Raw genomic sequence first — 22,070 nt, 5'->3', positions numbered from 1 at the left:
ATGAACTCAGAGCCAAGGAATAGATTACTGCTCAGCAACCATTCAGCTAACAGACTGAATTCCAGCTAGAGAAATCTTAAATGGGGTTGAAGGCAGACAACATAAAGGATCAAAAACCCTCTCTGGCACATGAGATTGCTAGTCCAGGAGCAAGGGTTTTTAATAAATCTATTCATGGGTAGCACAATACAAGTGGAGAATAGCTAACACCATACCTATCGTTAAGAAAGGGGGTGGGAAAGGTGATCCAGGCAATTACAGACCTGTTATTCTGACCTTAGCAATATGCAAGGTTATAGAACAAATTGCTTACTCCTAATAACCTTTTCAAGGTGGTTATTCATCCAGCTGGGTTGGGAGCCTTTCCCTACAAGTTTCTTCCCCTTGCTTAGGATACAAATTTCAAATCATTTTTGTATAGCTCATCTGAAGAAATTCCAAGTTTTTATTCCCCTCTCTCCTCTAAACAGACAAACCCTTCAATACCTGTATTCCAGTCACAAGGGCTACTCCATCTTGTTTCTGTAAACCCCGTAATACCTGATTTGACTTCCTGTACCTGTAGTTACAGTTCCTCCATTTTATTGCCCAGGCTCCTTGCATTCGTGTGCAAGCAACTCAGTTGTTTCCCTTGGAGCTCACCAGGTTTTCAAGCCTGTGCTGTTCCATTGTCCCTTACTATACCTTCATTTAAGGGATTTTCCTGCTCCTGAATACTGAAGCCAGGTGTAGTGGTTTCACAAGTCTCTCAACCTTCTCCTCTCATCTTCCAGTTTAAAGCCCTTCTTATCAATTGGGCCAGGCTTGATCTCAGAAGGTTAAGGGTAGCCCATCAGTTGATAAGAGTCTTCTTCCTGCAAATGCCTCCCAATGGTCAATCATCCCAAAGCCTTTCACAGAGCACCAATCCTTGAGCCATTTGTTGATCTTCATCATCATGTCACGCCTTCACCATTGTTCTTTAGGGACCGGAATTACTCCTCTCAAAATCACATGAGCTTCCATTTCTTTAAGTACCTTACCCAGCTGAGCATTCCAATCCATTCCAGCGGGAATCCAGCAGTGTCACTCATCTTGACATGCAGCACCATCAGCGGATTTTTTCTCCCTCCCATCATAATCCTCTTTAGCCTCACCTCCACATCTCATGCCCTTGCTCCTGGCACAGAGCACACAATTCTGTATTCTGAATCTGGTCTGGTGACATGCCTGTCAATTCTTTGGAGTGTTTAGTCCTCGCTCACATGCGCCTGTCTCTCCCTGGTGCTTGTATGAACCTGTTTTATGTTCTCAGTCACAGCCCCGGCATATCATATTCCCATTCTTCCTTAGGCTTCAGTCCCTGGCTATCTCCATCTCTTCTGCAGGGTTTGGCGGTCCTTCTTTCCTCCCTCACCTTCTGCCTGTTTCTCCTCCTCATTCCACAGTGCAGCAAATCTGTTACTCAACTCAATTTTAACACGGATAGCTGGTGTCCTCCTCTAAGCTGTTCCCATATCACATTCTTCCATGGATCATCTTCTCTTTTGGCAGTCCACCCTCCAGGTCCTTTTGTTTGGCAGGTGTTCACAAAACTTGGGTTGTCTATCACCTCCCTCTCTCCTCTCTTGCATTACACCTTCAAATTCCTGCCTGAATTCCATCATTGTCTCCAGCCGCATCTCTAATCCTTGAATCTTCTCTGCCATAAGCTCTATCAGGTGACATTTCAAGTCATGTTCTCTCTCTCTCTCCACACACACACACACACACACACACACACACACACACACACACACACACACACACACACACACACACGTTTTCACTATATATACACATTATATATACACATATATATACACACCGGTGCAACACCAATAAACAGTGTATTAACATAAGAGAGAGCAGACAGGGCTGTTAGGATACAGATATTCAGGCCTGTCTGCAAAGACCTAGACTTTAAGAATTTAGGTGAATTCTTATCACTTAGCTAGTTAGAGAATCAAAATCAGTCTGCCTGTTTATAGGCCTTCTCTCACTATGATAGTCTAAGGCCTTGTTCTTAGGCTAAAGCCTTTGGCTAAGCAGCAGAGGCAGCCATAAGTTGGAGAGCGTATGGTCACATCCTCATATTCCAAACTAGTCACATTGAAATAAGGTAATTTGGGGCTGTTAGAAAGATGATCCGATCTATCGCCACCAGAGAAAGGGAAGAGCCTACAAGATTTAAAGAAAATGTAGTTTGATAGCATCCTGTCAAGAACTCACTTATCAATAGCAAGTGAGAATTCACTTGTGGGCGGCTAGTGCACTAATTCCTGTTGCCTTAAGTTCCTGTCTCTTATCACCTGTGTTCTGAGAACTCACTTATCAATAGCTGGGGTGTGAAATCCTCATTTCTTTGTTGTTCTATCACTGCACTCTCCACTTCCCTAGTGTTTGTCTGTATAATCTCTGTCTGGTTCCAGAATTGTTTCTGTCTGATGTATAATTAATTTTTGCTGGGTGTAAACCAATTAAGGTGGTGGGATATAATTGGTTAAATAACCATGTTACAATATGTTAGGATTGGTTAGCTAAATTTCAGTAAAATGATTGGTTAAGGCATAGCTAAGCAAAACTCAAGTTTGACTGCAGACTCCATAGTAAATCAAGAAGTAAGGGGGTGGGGAATTGGAATCATGTTCTGCTAAGGGGGGGAGGGAAATGGGAACAGGGACACAGGTAAGGCTCTGTGGTGTCAGAGTTGGGAAGGGGACACTGAGGAAGGAAATTGTAATTATTGCTTGCTGGAAGTTCATCCAACATTGAATTGTTTGCACCTTCAGACTTCGGGTATTGTTGCTCTCTGTTCACATGAGAAGGACCAGGGAAGTAAGAGGGTGAAAGAATAAGCCCTCTAACAAGGGCTAAAAGAATTTAGACAACCTTCCCAAAAATCATAGGTAGAGTTGGGGACAAAACCAAGGAATTCTGACTCCCATACACATAGAATGGGCTTTATTTTCAGAAGTGCAGGACACCTGCCACTCCCGAAAAAGTCAATGGCAACTGCAGGTGCTTACTGCTTCTGAAGATAAGGCAGGTCATGTACGTGTGATATCAAGATCTGCTCTAGGAATTATTTTGGGGAAGTTCTATGGCTTGTGTTATGCAGGAGGTCAGACTAGATGGTCACAATGGTCTCTTCTGACCCTGGAATCTATGAATGTACCCAGGTTTCATAACACAAGGGGTATCAGATGATTGAGTAGTTCTAATAAGAGAGCTGGAACTATTCTCCACTCTATAGTTCCCAGCTAGTCATTCTCTAGAGATGACGCTTACCTGCGAGCCAGGTGTCCTCGTGTATACCTCTGGATTGTTATTGCAGCATTTCTCATCCTTCTGTACTTCACCCTCTGCAGCCAGCCCCGCACTGTCTTCTGTATCATGATAGTAGCAGCTCTGAATTTATCTGCCCGCAGTTTCTCCAGATATGCCACCTGGCCTGCACGGAAAAAGATCTTGGTACGTCCAAACTGGAACTTGTCAGGATCCTTTTCAAAAGCAGAAGGGAAACTGAGTTAAGACAAACATTTTCCTGAGGAGTCTATGCATTTGCTCAACATTATAAGGATGGTAAGAGTGAATAAAATTTACCAATTCCATTCCATATCAGTTCAACTGGCTTAAACAAACTTTATCCCACAGCACCAGTTTCAGCATGTAAAGCCGAGGCTCTCTCTTTTAACCCAACAATCCTAATTTTCACACATTTGCACTAACAGCTGACAAGAGTTAAGGACCAAATCCCAGTCCCACTGAAGTCAATGGGAGTTTTGTAACTTACTGGGATTTGTCCTAACTAGACATTAGCAGGGACCATGAAGGTCTGTCACCTTGCTCTGGAACAAAGATGGTGTTTTCAGATCAAGGGGCATTCTTCATATCATATCACAACTGCATGAGGTAGGGCATTGGCATTGCTAGACCTTGGTCCTTTCTGTTCTCAGTTTCTGTATTTCCATTCTAGTCAATAAATATGAAAACTGGATGTAAACACTTTCTTGGCATGTTATCCTCCCTGACAGGGTGAAAAACAAAAGCTTGTTCTCCTCTATTTTGACAAAACTTAAGAGATGAGCTAGAACCAAAATTTCCGAGCCAAAGACTCCCAAACTGTGTGTGGGAAATGAGAGGAGTGTCAAAATCTGAACCCGGATCTGTGCCAACACTCTAAAAGTGGCACCACTCCTTAAAAATAGGCTAAGACAAACCCACAGACTGAGTGTATGGTCAAAATCTGGATGCAAAAGCTGCATTTTGCAACTTCGGATCATCTCTTTAGAGAAAAAAAAAAATCAAGGCTGCGATCCTGCAAAGGTGTGCGTGTGCTTTAACTTTATCCACTGTGAGTAGACCCACTGACATCAACAGGACATGTCACTGAATAAAGTTCAGTCTTTACAGGACCGGGGCCTCAAGAAAACAAGGAGCCAAACTGTCAGAGGCCTCAGCAGCAAAAAAGGCCTCAGACATAAAAATTTAATCACGGAGAAAAAAAATCATTGGAAAATATCATTAAATTTAAAAATGAACTCAAATGGTCCCCAAGGAGCCTGAATAATGACAAATTGAACCTCTCTCAGCTAGAGCTTGTTAATTTTTTTTTTAAAAAGGACAGAACAAATTAATAATTGGAAAGGAAATCTCCGTGCCTAGACTGTTCTCACAGTACGTGACCATTAAGAATTTCCCATGCAGCAGACATATCACGTTTGTTGCATTTTCTCTTCATCATTTGTATGAAAAGGTGATTGGTGACTGGCTTTGGGGGTCTCTGTGCAGTGAGAGATAGGCCCTTTGGTCACTTTGTCTCTTGACCGGGATTCCTCATGCTGTACGCCATGTGTGAAGCTGGGACTCTAGGATTTTATTCCTATCGTCAAAAAGAAGGAAAAGGAGTGGGTTTTGTTGGGATAGTAACTCACTATCATTTACTGTCCACAAACGAGCTGTGGAATTCAATTGCAGAAAAAAGGCTTTTTCAGTTTGAATGCAATCAATAGATCTCATGCCATGTCTCATTTAGTCTCATTATTCCGAGATGGTTTGACTTTGGAAGATGCTCCTGAGTGCCAGGGACACACCAGCATTTTCAGCTACAGCAGGCAAATAGGGAGGAAGGGAAGGTGAGCTGAGATATTAACAGTGTCAACAGCTTCTGCGCTTTAATGATTGTTTCCAAAGCTTCAATCCCAGCTCACCTTAATGAGGTTTTCCAGAAGCGTTTTACAAATCAATTTCTTGTCATTTTTAGAGATCTCCCTCTTTTTCATAAGAACTCGATACCTATTGAAAAAGTCATGGTAGGACCACCTGAAAGCAAAGCACAGATAAAATTAAACAGGGCACTGGGTTTCATTTATTTAGCTAATGTTTAGAATTAGAGCTTAAATAAACCAAACCTTGAATCCAAACCTCTTCACATTTGGAGGAGAGAGAAGGAGAGCAGGGTTTAAAATCAGGTCTGAACCCAACCCCCACTGGTTCTGGACTGGGTTGGAAGGTGCTTCCCCTCCCTCCTTCCCCCACCCCCCGCCATCTTGTACTGCATCAGGTATATTTAAAATCACAAAGGAGGATGAGTGATCTGGAAAGATTTACATCAGCCAGGACCCAAAGTATCACAAGAACAGCTAGCCAGATTTCTGCATCAGTCACGTGAACCTCAACCTCGGCCCTGATTTGGTGTTGAACGCAATCACCAGCCTAACTCTAATTTTGGTCGAAATGTTAAGGCTCCTCTCTGACTTTACGTGTTCCAGAAAGTTTCCCACTTGATTATGGCACAGACACACTCAATTTGGTGCTGACGACGCCCAAATAATCACAAGAAACTTTCCTCCTTCTAACCGGAAAGCATTGCCATAGCATGACTGCAGAACTAGAATTTACAGTATCTGCATTGGAGGGATTTATGGAAATACGATTCAGCCAAAAAAGTACCCTACACTGAGAGACAGACGTAAAATAAGGAGGAGCACTTTTGTTTGTTTGTTTCGGCAGTTTGGGTGGGAGTCCAAGCAGCTTTCTTTTTTTTTGTGCTTCGGCAACAATGGCGTGGCAGGTATGTGCTAAAATTTTTTTTTTATTATTATTTTTTTTACTAATAGAGGTGTGCAATCAAAAAAGTTTGGAGACCACTGGTCTAGCACCCGGCAGGCCAATGGGAGCTGCTGGAATTGGCGGTCAGTACGTCCCTCAGCCCGCGCAGCTTCCAGCAGCTCCCATCGGCCCGGAGCAGCAAACCATGGCCAGTGGGAGCCACGATCAGCTGGACCTGCAGACAGGGCAAGTAAACAAACTGGCCCAGCCCGTCAGAGACTTTCGCTACACAAGTAGTGACCCCAATTTGAGAAACACTGGTATATGTGCACCGCCCACAGCAACTTGATACACCATAACTACTCCACAGAAACAAGGATAAGCTGCAAACTGCACTATGGAGACCTTGACAATATAGACCATAATGGTTTCTGCCATCTGCTAAGCACACAGTTTTGTTTAAGTAGAGGACCTACAGTAAGTGACAAATGGAAACACTCCAGTGCCATATGATATAATCCATTTAAGAGATCCACATTGCTTAGCACTATAGAACTCAAAAAAGAACAAACAGTAAACTTTGTTCAGGAACTACGACTCTTTGGGACATGCGGGATGCATATTTGACATGATTTTTGCCCTGGGTTACTTTAGAAACAGCAGGTGAGGATATAGTTCCTCTTGTTTTGTGTTACCATGTTATAGCAGAACAGATTTGTCTTTTCGATTAATTATTAAGCCTTCAGATTAGTGCTGCCTGAAATTATCCATGGATCAAATGCGCAGAACTATTCCCTAGAATATGAGTGTGAAAATGTTCACCTTACAAAGCAAGCAAAAAAAGAACGTTTAAAAAGTCCCATATAAAAGAACAGCAAACAAATAGGGTACTACCTGCAGCCAAATTAATTTACAGATCATGTTTCTCTAAAGACATTGCCAGGAAGATAAAGGCATATTATGAAAAGATATTTTGTACACAGGGATGCCCTTGAAACATTTCAATTATGAATGTTTAATGTCTGTAAGGTTTAGCAGCTGTGATATTACACAAAACTGGTACAAAATTGCAGCATGTAATAGACAGCTCAGATGAACAAAAAAGCAGAAGTGAAATTTCAGGAATATTTAAGTGATAACCAAAACGGCTTCTGGCTAGATGAGGTAAGATATATATGGCTGAACTGATCTCAGATATTCTAAAGGACCAGTTCATTTGTGTCAGAAGTCAGATTCCAAATTTTTGTTTTATATGATATACACATACACACACAGACATTCTTCCTTCAAGGGATAGATTATATATACCGGTAATTATTGTAAAGGAAGGATGGCTCTATGTATTTCATAAGCCACAAAAGGTGAACATTTAAAATAACCAGTTAGCACTGACAACACTAATCGCTATTCTTGAGAGGATTTTACTATTTTTCCTGAAGGTAATAACTCTGAGCGGATGAATTTGAAAACATCTGAATGTTTGCAGACACCAGCCATAGCTCATGGATGCATCACAGATTGTCCTAGATGAGGAATTCAATTTCTCAAGTGAATCCTGCTATTCAGTCAGCGCTGACAGAATTGTGTTAATCCCCAATTTCTGGGTTTAGTCTAAAATGCCAGACTCCAATCAAACTGGACACTCAGTTGTTTTGGTCCATGATTGTTCAAAATTAATTCCCTTGTTCTTGCGTTACATTTCATAGAAAAATTTCAGGGTAATTTTCCCCAGATTAGATATGAGTTCAACTAATTGAAATCCTTGCCATCAAAACCCATACATCTCTGACTTTATTTATTGAAGGAGAAACCTCAAGACAAATTCCTGGTGATTAAGGGGAAAAAATCAAATCCTCTTTGACATGTCTGTCACTGGCAATGTAGGGCTTCCACCTAGGTTGGAATGGCTGAGTTGAGGCATGCTATTTAGTAGATCTTTAAAAGTTGAAAACAAATTCTTCCAAGAAATTGAACTTGAAGACCAGAAGTAGGGAGACAAAATGAAGGCAGAGGAGAGCTTTCATGCCGTATTTTCGTTGTTGCTGTAAAGCTATCTAGGCATGTTAATACAAACAAAAGTGTCCAGTCCAGACTAGGTGGTGACATTAAGGGTATACGTACACTGCAATTAAAAGCCTGCAGCAGGCCCCCATGGCAGCTGACTCAGGCTCAGGTGCGGGTTAAGCGACTGTTTAATTGCAGTGTAAATGTTCAGGCTTGTGCTGGAGCCCTGGCTCCAGGAGCTTGTGAGATGGAAGTGTCCCAGAACTTGGGCGCCAGTTTGAATCCAAATGTCTACACCACAATTAAGCAGCCCATTCAGCCCAAGCTCCACAAGCCTGAGTCAGTTGCCATGGGCCAGCCACACGTGTCTAATGTAGACATATCCTATTACAAAAAAAAATAGATAGAATTGGGTTGAGGAGTTGGGGTTTAGAGTATGTGGTGAAGGGCAAGTCAGGAGTGGGTGTTCAGATTTGATGGTGCCAAAAATAAAATAATTCTTGCAAAATTTTGGTCCAAAGCAACAGAAATATCACAAGATTTCTCTCATATTCTCAGCCAGAAAACTGGGCAATTCCAGTTTTGGAACTGAACCGGGACAAAAACCTACTGAGACAGGTTAGGAGAGTCAAATGCAAATGCCCCGTCACCAAAATTTGCAGCAGGGTGGATATGGGAGCTTCAGTTCATTGCTGAACAGGGGAAATTCTACTTGGTAAAGAATAAGGATCAAACATTGGAAGTTAATTGTTGCTAATATGTGGCATTTATAGTGCTTGATATGTTCCAAGCACTTTCTAAATAATAAATAGTAAGTATTTAATCCTCACAACACCCTCTGCATGGCAGGCAAATATCATGAGCAACATTGCACAGGGAAAGAATATTGTAGTGGCTGGGACACTGACCTGAGACTCAGGAGAGCCAGGTTCAATTCCCTGCTCTGACACAGACTCTCCATACGATGTTGGGCAAGTCACTTGGTCCGTCTGGCTCCAGGTACCAGCAAAGGAAGCAGGTGCTTGGGGTGGCCAATACAAAGGGGCAGCACTCCATCTGCTATTGAAGTGGCATGTCCAGATCTTCGGTGGGAATTCGGCGGCGGGTTCCTCAGTCCCTCTCTTTCTCTTTGAGCTGCCGCCGAAGTGCCACCAAAGGGGAAGAGAAGGAGTGGCGAATCCACCACCAAACTGCCGCCGAAGAATGGAGCGGCGCGATTGAGGGGCAGCCGAAGTGCTGATGATTGGCTCCCCACAGCTGGTTGGGGCAGCAGAAAACCTGGAGCCAGTCCTGGTCTGTGCTGCAGTTTTGTATGCATCTCACAGGGGTGTTGTAAAGACTGTGAGGCACTCAGATACTAAGAAAAAGGATAAAGTACCTTCAATATATTGTACAGCATGGAAACTGAACCAGATGATTCTAAGATGTGCTCCAGAGTCAGAGCTGTTTTCTACATCCATGCTTAAATCACTAGATCATGCCTCCTTCCATGCATTCACAAAATGACCACGTACCGAATTCTTACAAATATACCACAACTGAGCATTCTGAATTGGCTGGGCCCATGACTTCATTCAAGCCACTGGTATTAGCCATAGATTCAGTGGTACTCTTAATAACTGGGTGTCATGTTGAGAGGATAAGAGAACAACTATGACAGATAAAGTCTTGTCTTATAAAGTTCTCAAGTTCATAAATTCATAAAAAGAGTATTTTGTTAGTGTTGATGGAGCAACACATTGCTTCAATTCTTATTTTCTCTAGCTTAATCTTCATTGTAACCAGATTCTAAAAAGAAGACAAATGGTTTTATAGTGGAGAGACATGTTCCATACTTTAAACATAAAAGCTGATGATGGATACACTCTTCATTTCTCTAGGACAGCACATTTATCATAGTGGTTTATGTACATAATAATGAACATATTTCTTAACTACTGCATAGCATTTCAAATTGGATGATACATTTTCATTTTACATCAAATACTTGCAGAACACAGGGTTTCATGAAAATGATAAATACAGCAAAGCATATCCTATATCAAAGATGGGGGAACTGCCAAGCTCTTTCTTGTAGTAGAGTTTATTATTTTCTTTATATGGTCTGCAGAACACTGAAAAACTGTCTTCAACTTTTTAAGAACTGAGTGAAAAGTCACCGTGCAAACAAAACCTATTCAGAGTAGTGACTATGGGAGTGCCACAGTGACAAAAGCAAAAAATTTAATGTCAAAATATTGGCTATTTCTTTCCAAGACATTTCACTACCAGAAATACGTCTTGTAAAGGAATGTTGGCAAAATATATTTTGCCAACATGTTGTACAAGGAAAACTTGCCTTGTATATTAAAAATGTATACTCTTGGACTGAGGTTGAGATGGAAATAGGAGACAGACTTGTTGAAAGTCTATGGGTAAGGATAAAAAACAAGTCATGGAAGGGGTCTACTACAGACCACCTAACCAGGAAGAAGAGAAGGAGGTCGATTTTTTAAACCATTAACAAAATCAACCAAAGCACAGGACTTCGGGGTGATGGAAAACAGGTCACAGATTATCCAACAAGTTCTTGGAATGTATTGGAGACAATTTTTTAGTTCAGAAGGTGGAGAAAGCTACTAAAGGATTTGATTCTAGATTTGATTTTGACAAATAGGGAGGAACTGGTTGAGAATTTGAAAGTGGAAGGCAGCTTAGGTGAAAGTGATCATGGAATGGTAGAGTTCATGATCCTAAGGAATGGGAGGGGGCACAATAAAGACAACGGATTTCAAGAAGGCAGACACTAGCAAACTCAGAGTTGGTAGATAAGATCTTAAGGGAAACAATTTTAAGGGGAAAAACAGTTCAAGAGAGTTGGCAGTTTTTCAGAGAGACATTATTAACAGCACAAAAGCAAACTATCCCACTGCATAGGAAAGATAGGCAATATGGCAAGAGACCACCCTGGCTTAACCAGCAGATCTTCAATGATCTAAAACTCAAAAAAGAGTCCTACAAAAAGTAGAAACTAGGTGAAATGACAAAGGGTGACTAGAAACACAAGTATATAGGGACAAAATTAGAAAGGCCAAAGCACAAAACGAGATTAAACTAAGTAGAGACAAAGGGCAACAAGAAAACATTCTACAAATAGAAGCAAGAAGACAACCAAGGACAGAGTATGCTCGTTACTCATTGAGGCAGGAAAAACAATAACACAAAATGTGGAAATGGCAGAAGTGTTAAATGACTTCTTGTTGTTTCAGTTTTCACCAAAAAGGTTAGTAGCAACTGGACATCTAACATAGCGAATGCTAGTGAAAACGACGTAGGATCACAGGCTAAAATAGGGAAAGAACAAGTTAAAAATTCCTTAGACAAATTAGATGTCTTCAAATCATCAGAGGCTGACAAAATACAGCCTAGAATACTGAACGAGCTGACTGTCACCATCAGTGATTGTCTTCCAAAAGTCATGGAAGATGGGAGAGATTCCAGAGGACTGGAAAAGGCCAAATATAGTGCCTATCTATAAAAAGGAAAATAAGGACAGCCTAGGTAATTACAGATCAATCTGCTTAACTTGAGTACCAGGAAAGACAATGGAGCAAATAATGAAGCAATCAATTTGTGAACGCCAAGAAAATAATAAGGTGATAAGTAACAGCCAGCATGTATTTGCCAAGAACAAATCATGTCAAACCAACATAATAGCTGTCTTTGACAGGGTAACAAGCCTGGTGGATGGGGGTGGGGGGAAAGTGGTAGACATGGTATATCTTGACTTTAGTGAGATTTCTGACAATATCTCACATGACCTTCTCGTAAACAATCCAGGGAAATATAATCTAGATGGAGGTAAACTTGATAATTGGTTGGCGAAATCTACGTATAGAACTCACCACCAATCTGAGGGCTTGTGCATCGCTTCCTCACAGTCTGCCCTGAGTCTGGTACTCATGCTCTTGATCGACTGCAGCACTGTTTGATATGAGGCTAAAGCTTTCTTTGCCTTGTGAGTTTTTCAGTGTAAGAGCTGTTGTGTGCGTACAGTGCCTTTCACAAGGGACCCCTGATCTGTGTCTGGGTCTTTAGGAACTACTGAAGTTCAGATACAAATAAATATTTTTTATATCTTTTTCAAATAGATAAACACATCTAAAGACTCTTATAGACTAGACTGCATGGGCCTAATACTGGACATCTAGTGCAAAACTGGAGAAATCAGGCCTTATACAAGGGATTTCTGTTGGGATGTTGTCATAAACAGATAGTTAAGGGTTAATGTCTCTTTTACCTGTAAAGGGTTAACAAACAGGGACCCAAACACCTGACCAGAGGACCAATCAGGAGACAAGATACTTTCAAATCTCGTGTGGAGGGAAGCCTTTGTTTGTGGGTTTTGGGTTTGGCTTTGTTCTCTCTGGGTCCTGGACGGGGCTAGAGATGCAACCAGGTTTCTGCCAATCTCCCTGCTACAGTCTCTTATCTATTCAGAATTGTAAGTAAGAAAAGGCGGTCATAGTCTTTTAATTTGTTTTTTTTCCATTTGCATATATGTACTTGCTGGAAGTAGCTTAAATTCTGTTTCTGCTGGAGAAAGTTTCTTTCTATTGTTTATAAGTTGAAAGACCCTGTAACTTTTTACCATCTAAAGTACAGAGATAAACCTTTTACTTTTTTCTTTCTTTTTTATTAAAAGTTTTGCTTTTGAAGACCTATTTGATTTTTTTTTCCCAGTTGAGGCTCTAGGGAATTGAGTCTGTATATACCTGGGAATTGGTGGGGAGAAAGGAAGGATAAATTTCCTCTTTGTGTTAGATTCACGCAGCTTGAATCTGTATTGCCTCTGGGAGAAGGGAAGAGAGAAACTTGATCTCTCTGTGTTGTGTTTCAAGGAATTGAATCACAGTATCTCCTAGTGTACCCAGGCAGGAAAGATCTGGGAGGAGGGAAAGAGGTGGGAGGGAATGGTTTATTTCCCTTTGTTGTGAGACTCAAGGAATCTGGGTCTTGGGGTCCCCTGGGAAGGTTTTGGGGGGACCAGAGGGTATCAGGCCCTAGAAATTCCTGATTGGTGGCAGCGCTACAGAATCTAAGCTGGTAATTAAGCTTAGAGGACTTTATGCTAGTACCCATATCCTGGATGCTAAGGTCCAGATTTGGAAATTATACTATGACAGAGGTGGGTGGGTAATCAATTCTCTCCTTCAATCATTGGGAACAGAGAACCACTGAAGCTGCTCTGAAGCCACTAAGAGAACCCATGTGCAACCATAAATTCAGAGATCCACCTGATTCGGGTGAATATTTATGCCAGCTGATCAGTGTAGTCACAGAACGAAGATCCCTCTGCTGTGCTGCAGAATAGTACCATGTGGCTTGCTGTGGCATGTACTCCCCTTGGTATTCCCCTTCTTAAAGAAACCCTGGCTGTTCCACTACATCTTAGGGCCTTCCACACATAGGAGGGCAGAAGCAGGATTTGGCCCTACTGACACCTTCATAAACATGATTTTAAAGATGCTTGGCTCATTTTGAGTTATTTTCCCTATTGTTTAATCTTAGAGATCACAAAAATTTAGGCATCCTCATCTTACCGGTAGCTGATATAGTCTTAGAGAATATAATAGGGTGGAGCCAATAGTTAAATAGGGTTACACCACCTTCTATAATTCTAGAGAAGGGACGTAAATTTCTATTACACTCTACAGCATGCTTCTAAAGTTTCATAGAAAAGATACAATTTTCTCTCAATTTCTACAGAATTTTTCCATAAAGATCCATATGAGTGAACTAGAGCCAGGGGCGGCTCCAGGCCCCAGCACGCCAAGCGCGGGGGCGCTCTGCCAGTCGTCGCGGGGGCGGCAGGCAGGATGCCTTCAGGGGCTTGCCTGTGGACAGTCCGTTGGTCCCACGGCTTCAGTGGACCTCCTGGTGGAGCTGCGGGATCAGAGGCAGGCCTGTGGCAGGTAGACCGGAGCCACGGGACCTTTGAGCGGCAGAGCACCCCCGCGGCATGCCACTGTGCTTGGGGCAGTGAAATGTCTAGAGTCGCTCCTTACTAGAGCAGACAGCTGGCCTTCCTGTTTTCAGTATTTGTTTGTCCAAAGGCGTGGCTGGAATTCCTTCTGGATGTCAGAAAGCACCATGAAAAATCAAATAATTGGCAATGAGGCTACTATAACAGCTGGCATAAATTCTCAGGATCTATTTCTTGCTGCTTATGAGCATGCAAGGGTTGTGAGTGAACTTTCAGGTAGCACATTTCTCTGAAAGGACAGTGACAGGGCATTGAACATCCCGGTTAATTGACTATTTTGGAAGCATATTTGTAAGTCCTTTGTTCCATATAAAAAGGATGATCGCTATGCTGACATTAACACAAAACTGCTCAGCAATAAAGTAGACCTGATGAATTTTCAAAATTATTTGCCCTTGTCATCCTCAGGCCTAATTTAGAGTTTCAGCTTTTGAATTTACTGGGCTCTAAAATATAATTTCAAGCTCAAATCTTATCAATGAAGCTCAAATTACCTCCTTCCTTCCCTTTCCTCCTTTATTTTAATGCAAAAAGTTTGATGCCTGATATTCTTGTGATATGTGGACTTTAACAATGGTTTAAAAGATTCATTCCCTCCATGTGCATACAGTGAAACAAACATCTACATTTTTTGGCTGAATTGCTTTTATAGCAGGTATCTGAAGCCTGAAAACAAAGAAATACATGTAGGCCCTGTGGGGACCTTTTCTAGAGTGAGCTTTGATGGTTGCGGGGGGAATCTTTCCTAATAGGCAACATTTACTTCTCAACAATAACAACAAGTTTAGAACTATAACCAGCCTAGGAAAAACTCCATTATTGTTTCTTGTTGTCCATCTCCATATGGGATCAAATCCAGATTCCTATCAATTTCCTACTATCCACATGCAGCATTTTCGGAGATTTTATTGTTTGTGGTTCCTTGCTAATTAACATCACCGTGTGAAATTATTTCTCAGTGCTAGGTTGAACGCACCCAGTGTAACTCTGAGATCAAGAAACAGAACATATTCTATGGTTGGTTTATATTTCATCTTGTGGCTTGACAATGAACTTCTCAGAATTGAAGATTTCAGGAGCTGGTGGGATCTTTGTAAAACAAACATATTTTTGAAAGAGAACAGTGCTTTTTTCCCCTCCAGGTACCAAATTCACTGAATAAACGGTGTGACATAGTATAACACAAGATGTCTTTGGCAGTACAGTACCTGGATGGGTAGCCAGCTGCACTGATACGGATGGTTTCCAACACACCACAGGCTCTTAGCTGCTGGACTGCTCGTTTTGGATCAAATCTGCAATTACAAATCATAATGATACAGATGAGCACGGTATCCCACTCCATGCACAAAATGAAAAGAAACCTAGCAGCAGAGTATCCCGAGGCAATGACAAGAATATTTACATTGGCAACCTTTCCAATACAGCTGGATTCCATTTCTGCCTTTATACACAGCACGCACAGAAAGAAACTCTGCCATTTACTATCTCCTGCATGTTGGGAGAGCTCAATTAGCTGTGGCTTGGAACTCCTTGACTGGAATTCTTTGAGCTGGTGGATTAACATGCGACTTATGCAGCACTGTTAAAGGTTTTCAGGAGAAAGAGCTGAGTTGCTGGCTAACAGAAAGATAGACATCACTGGGCAGAAACAGGGATGTGATGACTGCACCACAACATAACCTATGATAACAGTACAAAGTGCTTTTCTGCATAGCCAGAAAACCCATTCATCTGAGGTCTATAAGATGCTACATTTTGTAACAACAGTGTAATAAGGCTCTGCTGTAAGGGCAATGAAATTCTTAGGGAAGACTACATCAACTTCAATATGAAAAAACATTCTATACGATCAATACTATTACAGTTAATACCAAACAAAGTAATGATCGGATCCCAATTAGCTGGCTTTGGAAATCATATAAATTTAATGTGGTTTAGGAGCTTTAATCTTCATATCAATGGAACTTTGCTATCTTAGACAGCACAGGGCCATACTCTATTTTGGTTCTAGGCACTGAACCCACATTGAGATCAGCCGGTGCTCATACAGAACAACATAGTAGATAGAGTCCATTTTCCACACCACGTGCACACAGAGGTGATTCTCCACTCTGGCACCAGACACTGCATTTCAATGGGACTGCACTGGGGTAAAACAGGTGCAATAGAGCAGAGATTCCAAGGTCAGAATGCACAACTGTGATCTAGTCTGACCTCCTGTGTATCACAGACCATAGAACTTCCCCAAATTAATTCCTAGCACACATCTAGAAAAACATCTCATCATGTGATGATGAATGCACCACAACCCCGATAAACTGTTCCAGTAGTTAATTACCCTCACTGCTAAAAACATTTCACCTTATTTCAAATCTGAATTTGTCCAGCTTCAACTCCCAGACATTGGATCATATTATATAGATTCGTCTGCTAGATTAAAGCACCCATTATTAAATATCTGTTCCCCATGAAGGTACTGACAGACTGTAATCAAGTCACCCCTTAACTTTCTCTTCGTTCACTAAATAGATGCCGCTCCTCAAGTCTATCACGAGGAGGCATGTTTTCTAATTATGTAAGCATTCCTGTGGCTCTTCTCCAAATCCTCTCCAATTTACCAACATCTTTCTGGACTTGTGCAGACCAAACTGGACACAGTATTCTAACAGAGGTCACACTGGTGCCAAATACAGAGGTTAAAGAACCTCTCTATTCCTCGAGATTCCAATTTATGCATCCAAGGATTGCATTAGCCCTTTTGGCCAGAGTGTCACCCTGGGAGTTTGTGTTCAGCTCATTATCTATCACAATCTCCAAAACGTTTTCAGAGCGTCTGCTTTCCAGGATAGAGTCCCTCATCCTATATGTATGACCTACGTTCTTTGCTCATAGATGTATACATTTAGCCACATTAAAAACGCATATTGTTTGCTTGTGCCCAGATTAGCAAGTGATTCATATCAATCTGTATCAGTGACCTGTCCTCTATTATTTACTAGTCCCCCAATTTGTGTCATCTGCAAACTTTATCAGTCATGATTTTATGTTTTCTTCGAGTTAATTGATAAAATATTAAATAAAGTAGTGCCAAGAACTGATCCCTGCGAGACCTAGAAACACACCCGCTCAGTGATGATCCCTCATTTACAATTACATTTTGACACCTATCAGTCAGCCAGCTTTTAATCTGTTTGATGTGTGCCATGTTAATTTTAGATTATTTTTCTCTTTTATTCAAAATATTGTGTGGTACCAAGTCAAATGCCTTACAGACGTCTATGTCTATTACATCAACATTGTTAACTTTATCAATGAAACTTGTAATCTCATGAACAAAAGATATCAACTTTGTTGACAGCACCTATTTTTAATAAACCTATGTTGATTGGCATTAATTACATTACCCTCCTTTAACTCTATATTGATTATGTCTTGTATCCGCAGCTCCATTATTTGCCTGGGATCGATGTCAGACTGACAGATCTGTAATTATCCAGGTCATCCCGTTTACCCTTTTTAAATATTGGCACATAACTAACTTTCTTCCAGTCTTCTAGAACTTCCACAGTTCTCCAAGACTTATTGAAGATCAACATTAATGGTCCAGTGAGGCCCTCAGCCATCACTTTTAAAACTCTTGGATGGCAAGTTATCTGGACCTGCTGATGTAAAAGGGTCTAACTTTAATAGGTGCTGTTTAACATCCTCCTGAGAAACCAGTGGAATGGAAAGAGTGCTTTCATCATCATACATCATCTGCTTTTTCCCCCAAATACAAATTTTCCCAAATTCAGAAACAGCCCCATAATTCTCAGCACCATTCGTACCACGAATTGCCACACTCTGGCCCTGTAAGGTACTTGGATTGGAAACTATACATACGCTATTTTGATGGACAACCTTACAGAGACATACAGATGCCTCTGGGTAGCATCTGTTTATTTCAGGCACTACCCTAGCTGCGTGTGGTAAGGTGGCACTGCTCAGAAAGGGGAGAACAGGTCCCTATTTGTATGTTGGGATTCTGAATGTCCCTAATGTTTCAGTCTGGAGATCAAGAATTCATGAACATTTTTTAAATTGCTCAGCTGTGCTAGAGAAGTGTAAAAAATATACCTCTGCTATTTTCCACATTTTTAAACTCAGCAGTACTGTCAAGTCCACAGCGAGTTATCCATTATAATACCACGAAGAAAAAGAGCAGAAATTTAACCTGTCACTTACTCCAGTCAGGAATCCAAGGGGGTACAATTTTAATAATAATAAATAATAGCAATGTTAGCAACTTTCATCTGGAGGATCCCAAAGCAATTTATACTATATATAAAGAGATCTCTTTAAAATGTAGCCACCTGGTCTAAACCATAGACACCTTGCAGGTGGATCACAGCAATCAGTCTTCACCCGTAACACTATTCAGCATAGGAAGAGTCAAAAAATCTCTCCAATTAAACTATACAGGGAACTTTGCGTCAGTAGATTATATGGTTTAGTCTGCAGAAGAGAAGACTGTGGGGGGGATTTGATAGCTGCTTTCAACTACCTGAAAGGGGGTTCCAAAGAGGATGGAGCTAGACTGTTCTCAGTGGTACCAGATGACAGAACAAGGAGCAATTATCTCAAGTTGCAGTGGGGGAGGTTTAGGTTGGATATTAGGAAAAAATTTTTTTACTAAAAGTGTGGTGAAGCACTGGAATTGGTTACCTCGGGAAGTGGTAGAAACTCCATCTTTAGAGGTTTTTAAGGTCAGGCTTGACAAAGCCATGGCTGGGATGATTTAGTTTGGGACTGGTTCTGCTTTGAGCAGGGTGTTGGACTACATGACCTCCTGAGGTCCCTTCCAACCCTGATATTCTATGATTCTATGATATTCACTCAAAATAACATTTGGCCAAGTTACTTGAGTTAACTCTCTCTTCTCTAGCAAAAAAATTATCTGGGGTCAATGATGTCAAGAATTTGGCATTCCAATCTCAACATTAAGCAACTTTCAGTATGATGTACGGTAGGAGTTATGAACACAATTCCTAGGTGTAATTACTTGGAATTGTGGTTGTAACCACTCTTTACATTTCACTACACTAAAAATAAATACCTACATAAATAAAAATCCTCTGGAATAAAAGATCACACAGATGAGGCTGTTACCACTTCTCACATTAGCTGGATCAATGAATACCTAAACGTTAAGGAAATAATAATAAATTTACCACTCACTTCTTTTTTTCTTGACTTGGGAGGCAGAAAGGTCTAGTGGATTGAACATGGCCTGGGACCAGAAGCTATAATTTATGAGTTCTGCCATGGACTCAATGTTTGCTCTTGAGGCCAAAATTTTCAGAAGAGCTTAAAGCTAGCCATCTATGTCCACATTTAGGCACCTAAACAAGTGGCCTGAGCACCCAGCAACTTCCACTGAAATCAAAAGAGTTCCATGGAGGAAGTCATTGGGAGCTTGAAAATGAAGCTACCTATTTAAGTAACTAAATGTGGATTTAGGAACTCAACTTTAGGCTCATACTTTTGAAAATCATGGCCTTAACCTTTCTTTGCCTCAATTTCTTCATCTATAAATCACACATACAATTACTTGCTTACCTAAGCTGAATGTTGGGAAAAACTGAGTTAACATTTGTATAGAACTTTGAAATGGAAAGGATAAGCTGTGAAATGTGAACTGCAGGATCTTAAGTTGCTTAAGCTGGTGGCAATAAAGCTTAATACTAGTTAGGATTCCTGGATCACCAGTACCAGACAAGTAGTCTCCTCTGAGGAAGGGTGGAGATCCTGATCTCTAGCAAGGGGATAGTGACGTGAATAAACCTCAGCAAGTGTTTTCCAGTTGACAAACAGGGAGTGCAACACTAACCATCCCACACCAGAGTATTTTCTTGTGGTGCCTGCTGTTTTCAGGATATGATGTACACAATGGACATACGGACACCTGCACTGCGAATGAGATTCATGTGCGCTTTCAGGCTGGAAGAAGTAGTCTTGGATCTACTTTGGTTTTCCCTTTGTTTTGAAAACTTCAGTTTGGCAACTCAGCAGTTGCCTCTTAGGAAGCATTACATCAAACACTGCAGCGTCACCATTGCGGGACCATGCCTAGAGAAACTAGAACAGCCAGTCACCCTTGTATGCCTGCAATTTGTTTCATTTTTGCACCTGTAATCATGTGTAGGTACAACTGATGTCATTTAGAATTTGATGACTAGTTACTTGACCACACTTTAACACGATTTATAAATGGGCATCAGTTGTACCCTGAATACTTGGGGGGGAAATGGGAATGCAAAATTGAAGGTGAAAAATTGAATACTCAGCTAAGGCTGGGCTGAAAATTGAGCCATGCGGACAGATGAGTCTCACAGCTCCCTGATTGGAAAGACTAGATCATTTCACCTTGGAGGCTACTTCGCTTCTACTCTCAGGGGTCCGAAAATACTTCCATGACATAATCATACCGGTAACACAATCTGTTTGGCATTTGCTGGTGTAGGTGGATGGTATGCCATTTTGTAGATACAAATTGGCTACAAGATTTTAAAATTGGCTCTGAGCAGCAGTTGTGTTAGAATAAAACCGGACTTGTGGAATTATAGATCATATCAGCAAACAAACGTTCGTTCCTTATCACTCTGATACTATAGGAGACCTACGTGCTGATACAATCCTATTAATAACTTCAAGAACTACTCCATCATGGTTTTCTACTGTCTCCAACAGCAGCCTATAGCAGGTCCTTTAGAAGACGACACCTAAAAGGGAGCAACCTTGGGTCCTTTTAATCAATGGCAAAATTCCACTGACTTAAATAGAACAGAATTGGACCTAAATACATTCTTCCAAATGGTAATACAGAAAAGCTGTATCAGCTCACTATAATTATTTGTCCATCTTATTTAAACTACGTGTATACTCCTCGTAACTGCTGTGGGAGATCAGGTCATCTCCTCAATCAAAATTCTGTCACTCACACAACTGGAATACTGTATCAGCTGATATGAATCATGTTTTTGGACTTCTATTAAAACAAATACGTAAAAGGAACAAAAAATACCCCAGGCACAAAGAAAGTTCTTTCAATGGAAATTTAAGGAAGTAAGCCACAATAGTTGCTTATCCTGTCTTTTCTTTTCTCTCCCTCTGCTATTATTCATTGTTTATCACTATATCTGTGCAATTTAACTCTAATGTGTTGTGAGCTTCTAAGATATAATTTGATCAGATACTATTGCAAAAGCAATAGGACTGCATCGTATTGTACTGGGATATTGTATGTGGTTAGTCTGGGTCAGTGTAGCGGCAGAAGAGTATATTTACTAGTGTGGGCTGCATTTTTCTCCCATTCTATAGCACTTGGAGAATACCACACTTCTAATATGTTCAGCCATTAAAACAAAATAAACCAAGAGACGCATCTTCAATCAGCAGGAGACACTGATTATGGGACAACAGTTCTTAGAATTATCTGAGTTACAGAATTTGAAATTCTTAACTTTAACTAGTCATGCAACAAATTCCAAGCACTCAAACTACTGTGCTGTAGTATAAACCCCTATGATAGGTAATCCCAGTAAACTAGTAATAGTCTTCAACAATCCTCCAGTAACTGTACACCCTCAACTCCTCTTGAAATCAGCAGGGTTTGAGGGAGATCAAATGCTCAGAGCACATTTCAGAAGAACCATTTTGTAAAAGGACATGTCACTTTTAAGAGGAATGGAACTCCAAATATTTTAATGTATAGAGACTTTTTACTATTAAGCGCTAGAGCAGCTAGATATGTTGGCTTATCTTAAAGTGGAACTTACTTGAATGGAAGTTTCTCATCATTTGGCTTGATGCAGCGCACGTAATGTGGAGTGGTGGCATTCAGCGTCTCCATCAATAAATGCAAGGAGTTTCGGAACTGAAAGAGACCAGAAGAACAACAAAAAATAATCTACTAATCTTTGAGTGG

The 22,070-nt window shown here is 40.9% G+C and overlaps 1 protein-coding gene across 2 annotated transcripts in view; it reads right to left on the bottom strand.

Moving 5' to 3' along the window:
* MYO5B (myosin VB) overlaps window positions 1-22,070 on the bottom strand; it is a 350,195-nt gene that overhangs the window by 91,365 nt on the left and 236,760 nt on the right. For both annotated transcript variants that reach the window (XM_030566990.1, XM_030566991.1), the window contains exons 16-19: window positions 21,922-22,019; window positions 15,310-15,396; window positions 5,232-5,343; window positions 3,310-3,521 (exon numbers count right to left, since the gene is read on the bottom strand). In XM_030566990.1, the coding sequence (XP_030422850.1) occupies window positions 3,310-3,521; window positions 5,232-5,343; window positions 15,310-15,396; window positions 21,922-22,019 (509 nt within the window). The remainder of the gene's footprint in view (window positions 1-3,309; window positions 3,522-5,231; window positions 5,344-15,309; window positions 15,397-21,921; window positions 22,020-22,070) is intronic.

The sequence above is a fragment of the Gopherus evgoodei genome, chromosome 6, assembly GCF_007399415.2.
Source record: "Gopherus evgoodei ecotype Sinaloan lineage chromosome 6, rGopEvg1_v1.p, whole genome shotgun sequence".
NCBI lineage: Eukaryota > Metazoa > Chordata > Testudines > Testudinidae > Gopherus > Gopherus evgoodei.
This window is presented reverse-complemented; position numbering and strand designations above follow the sequence as displayed.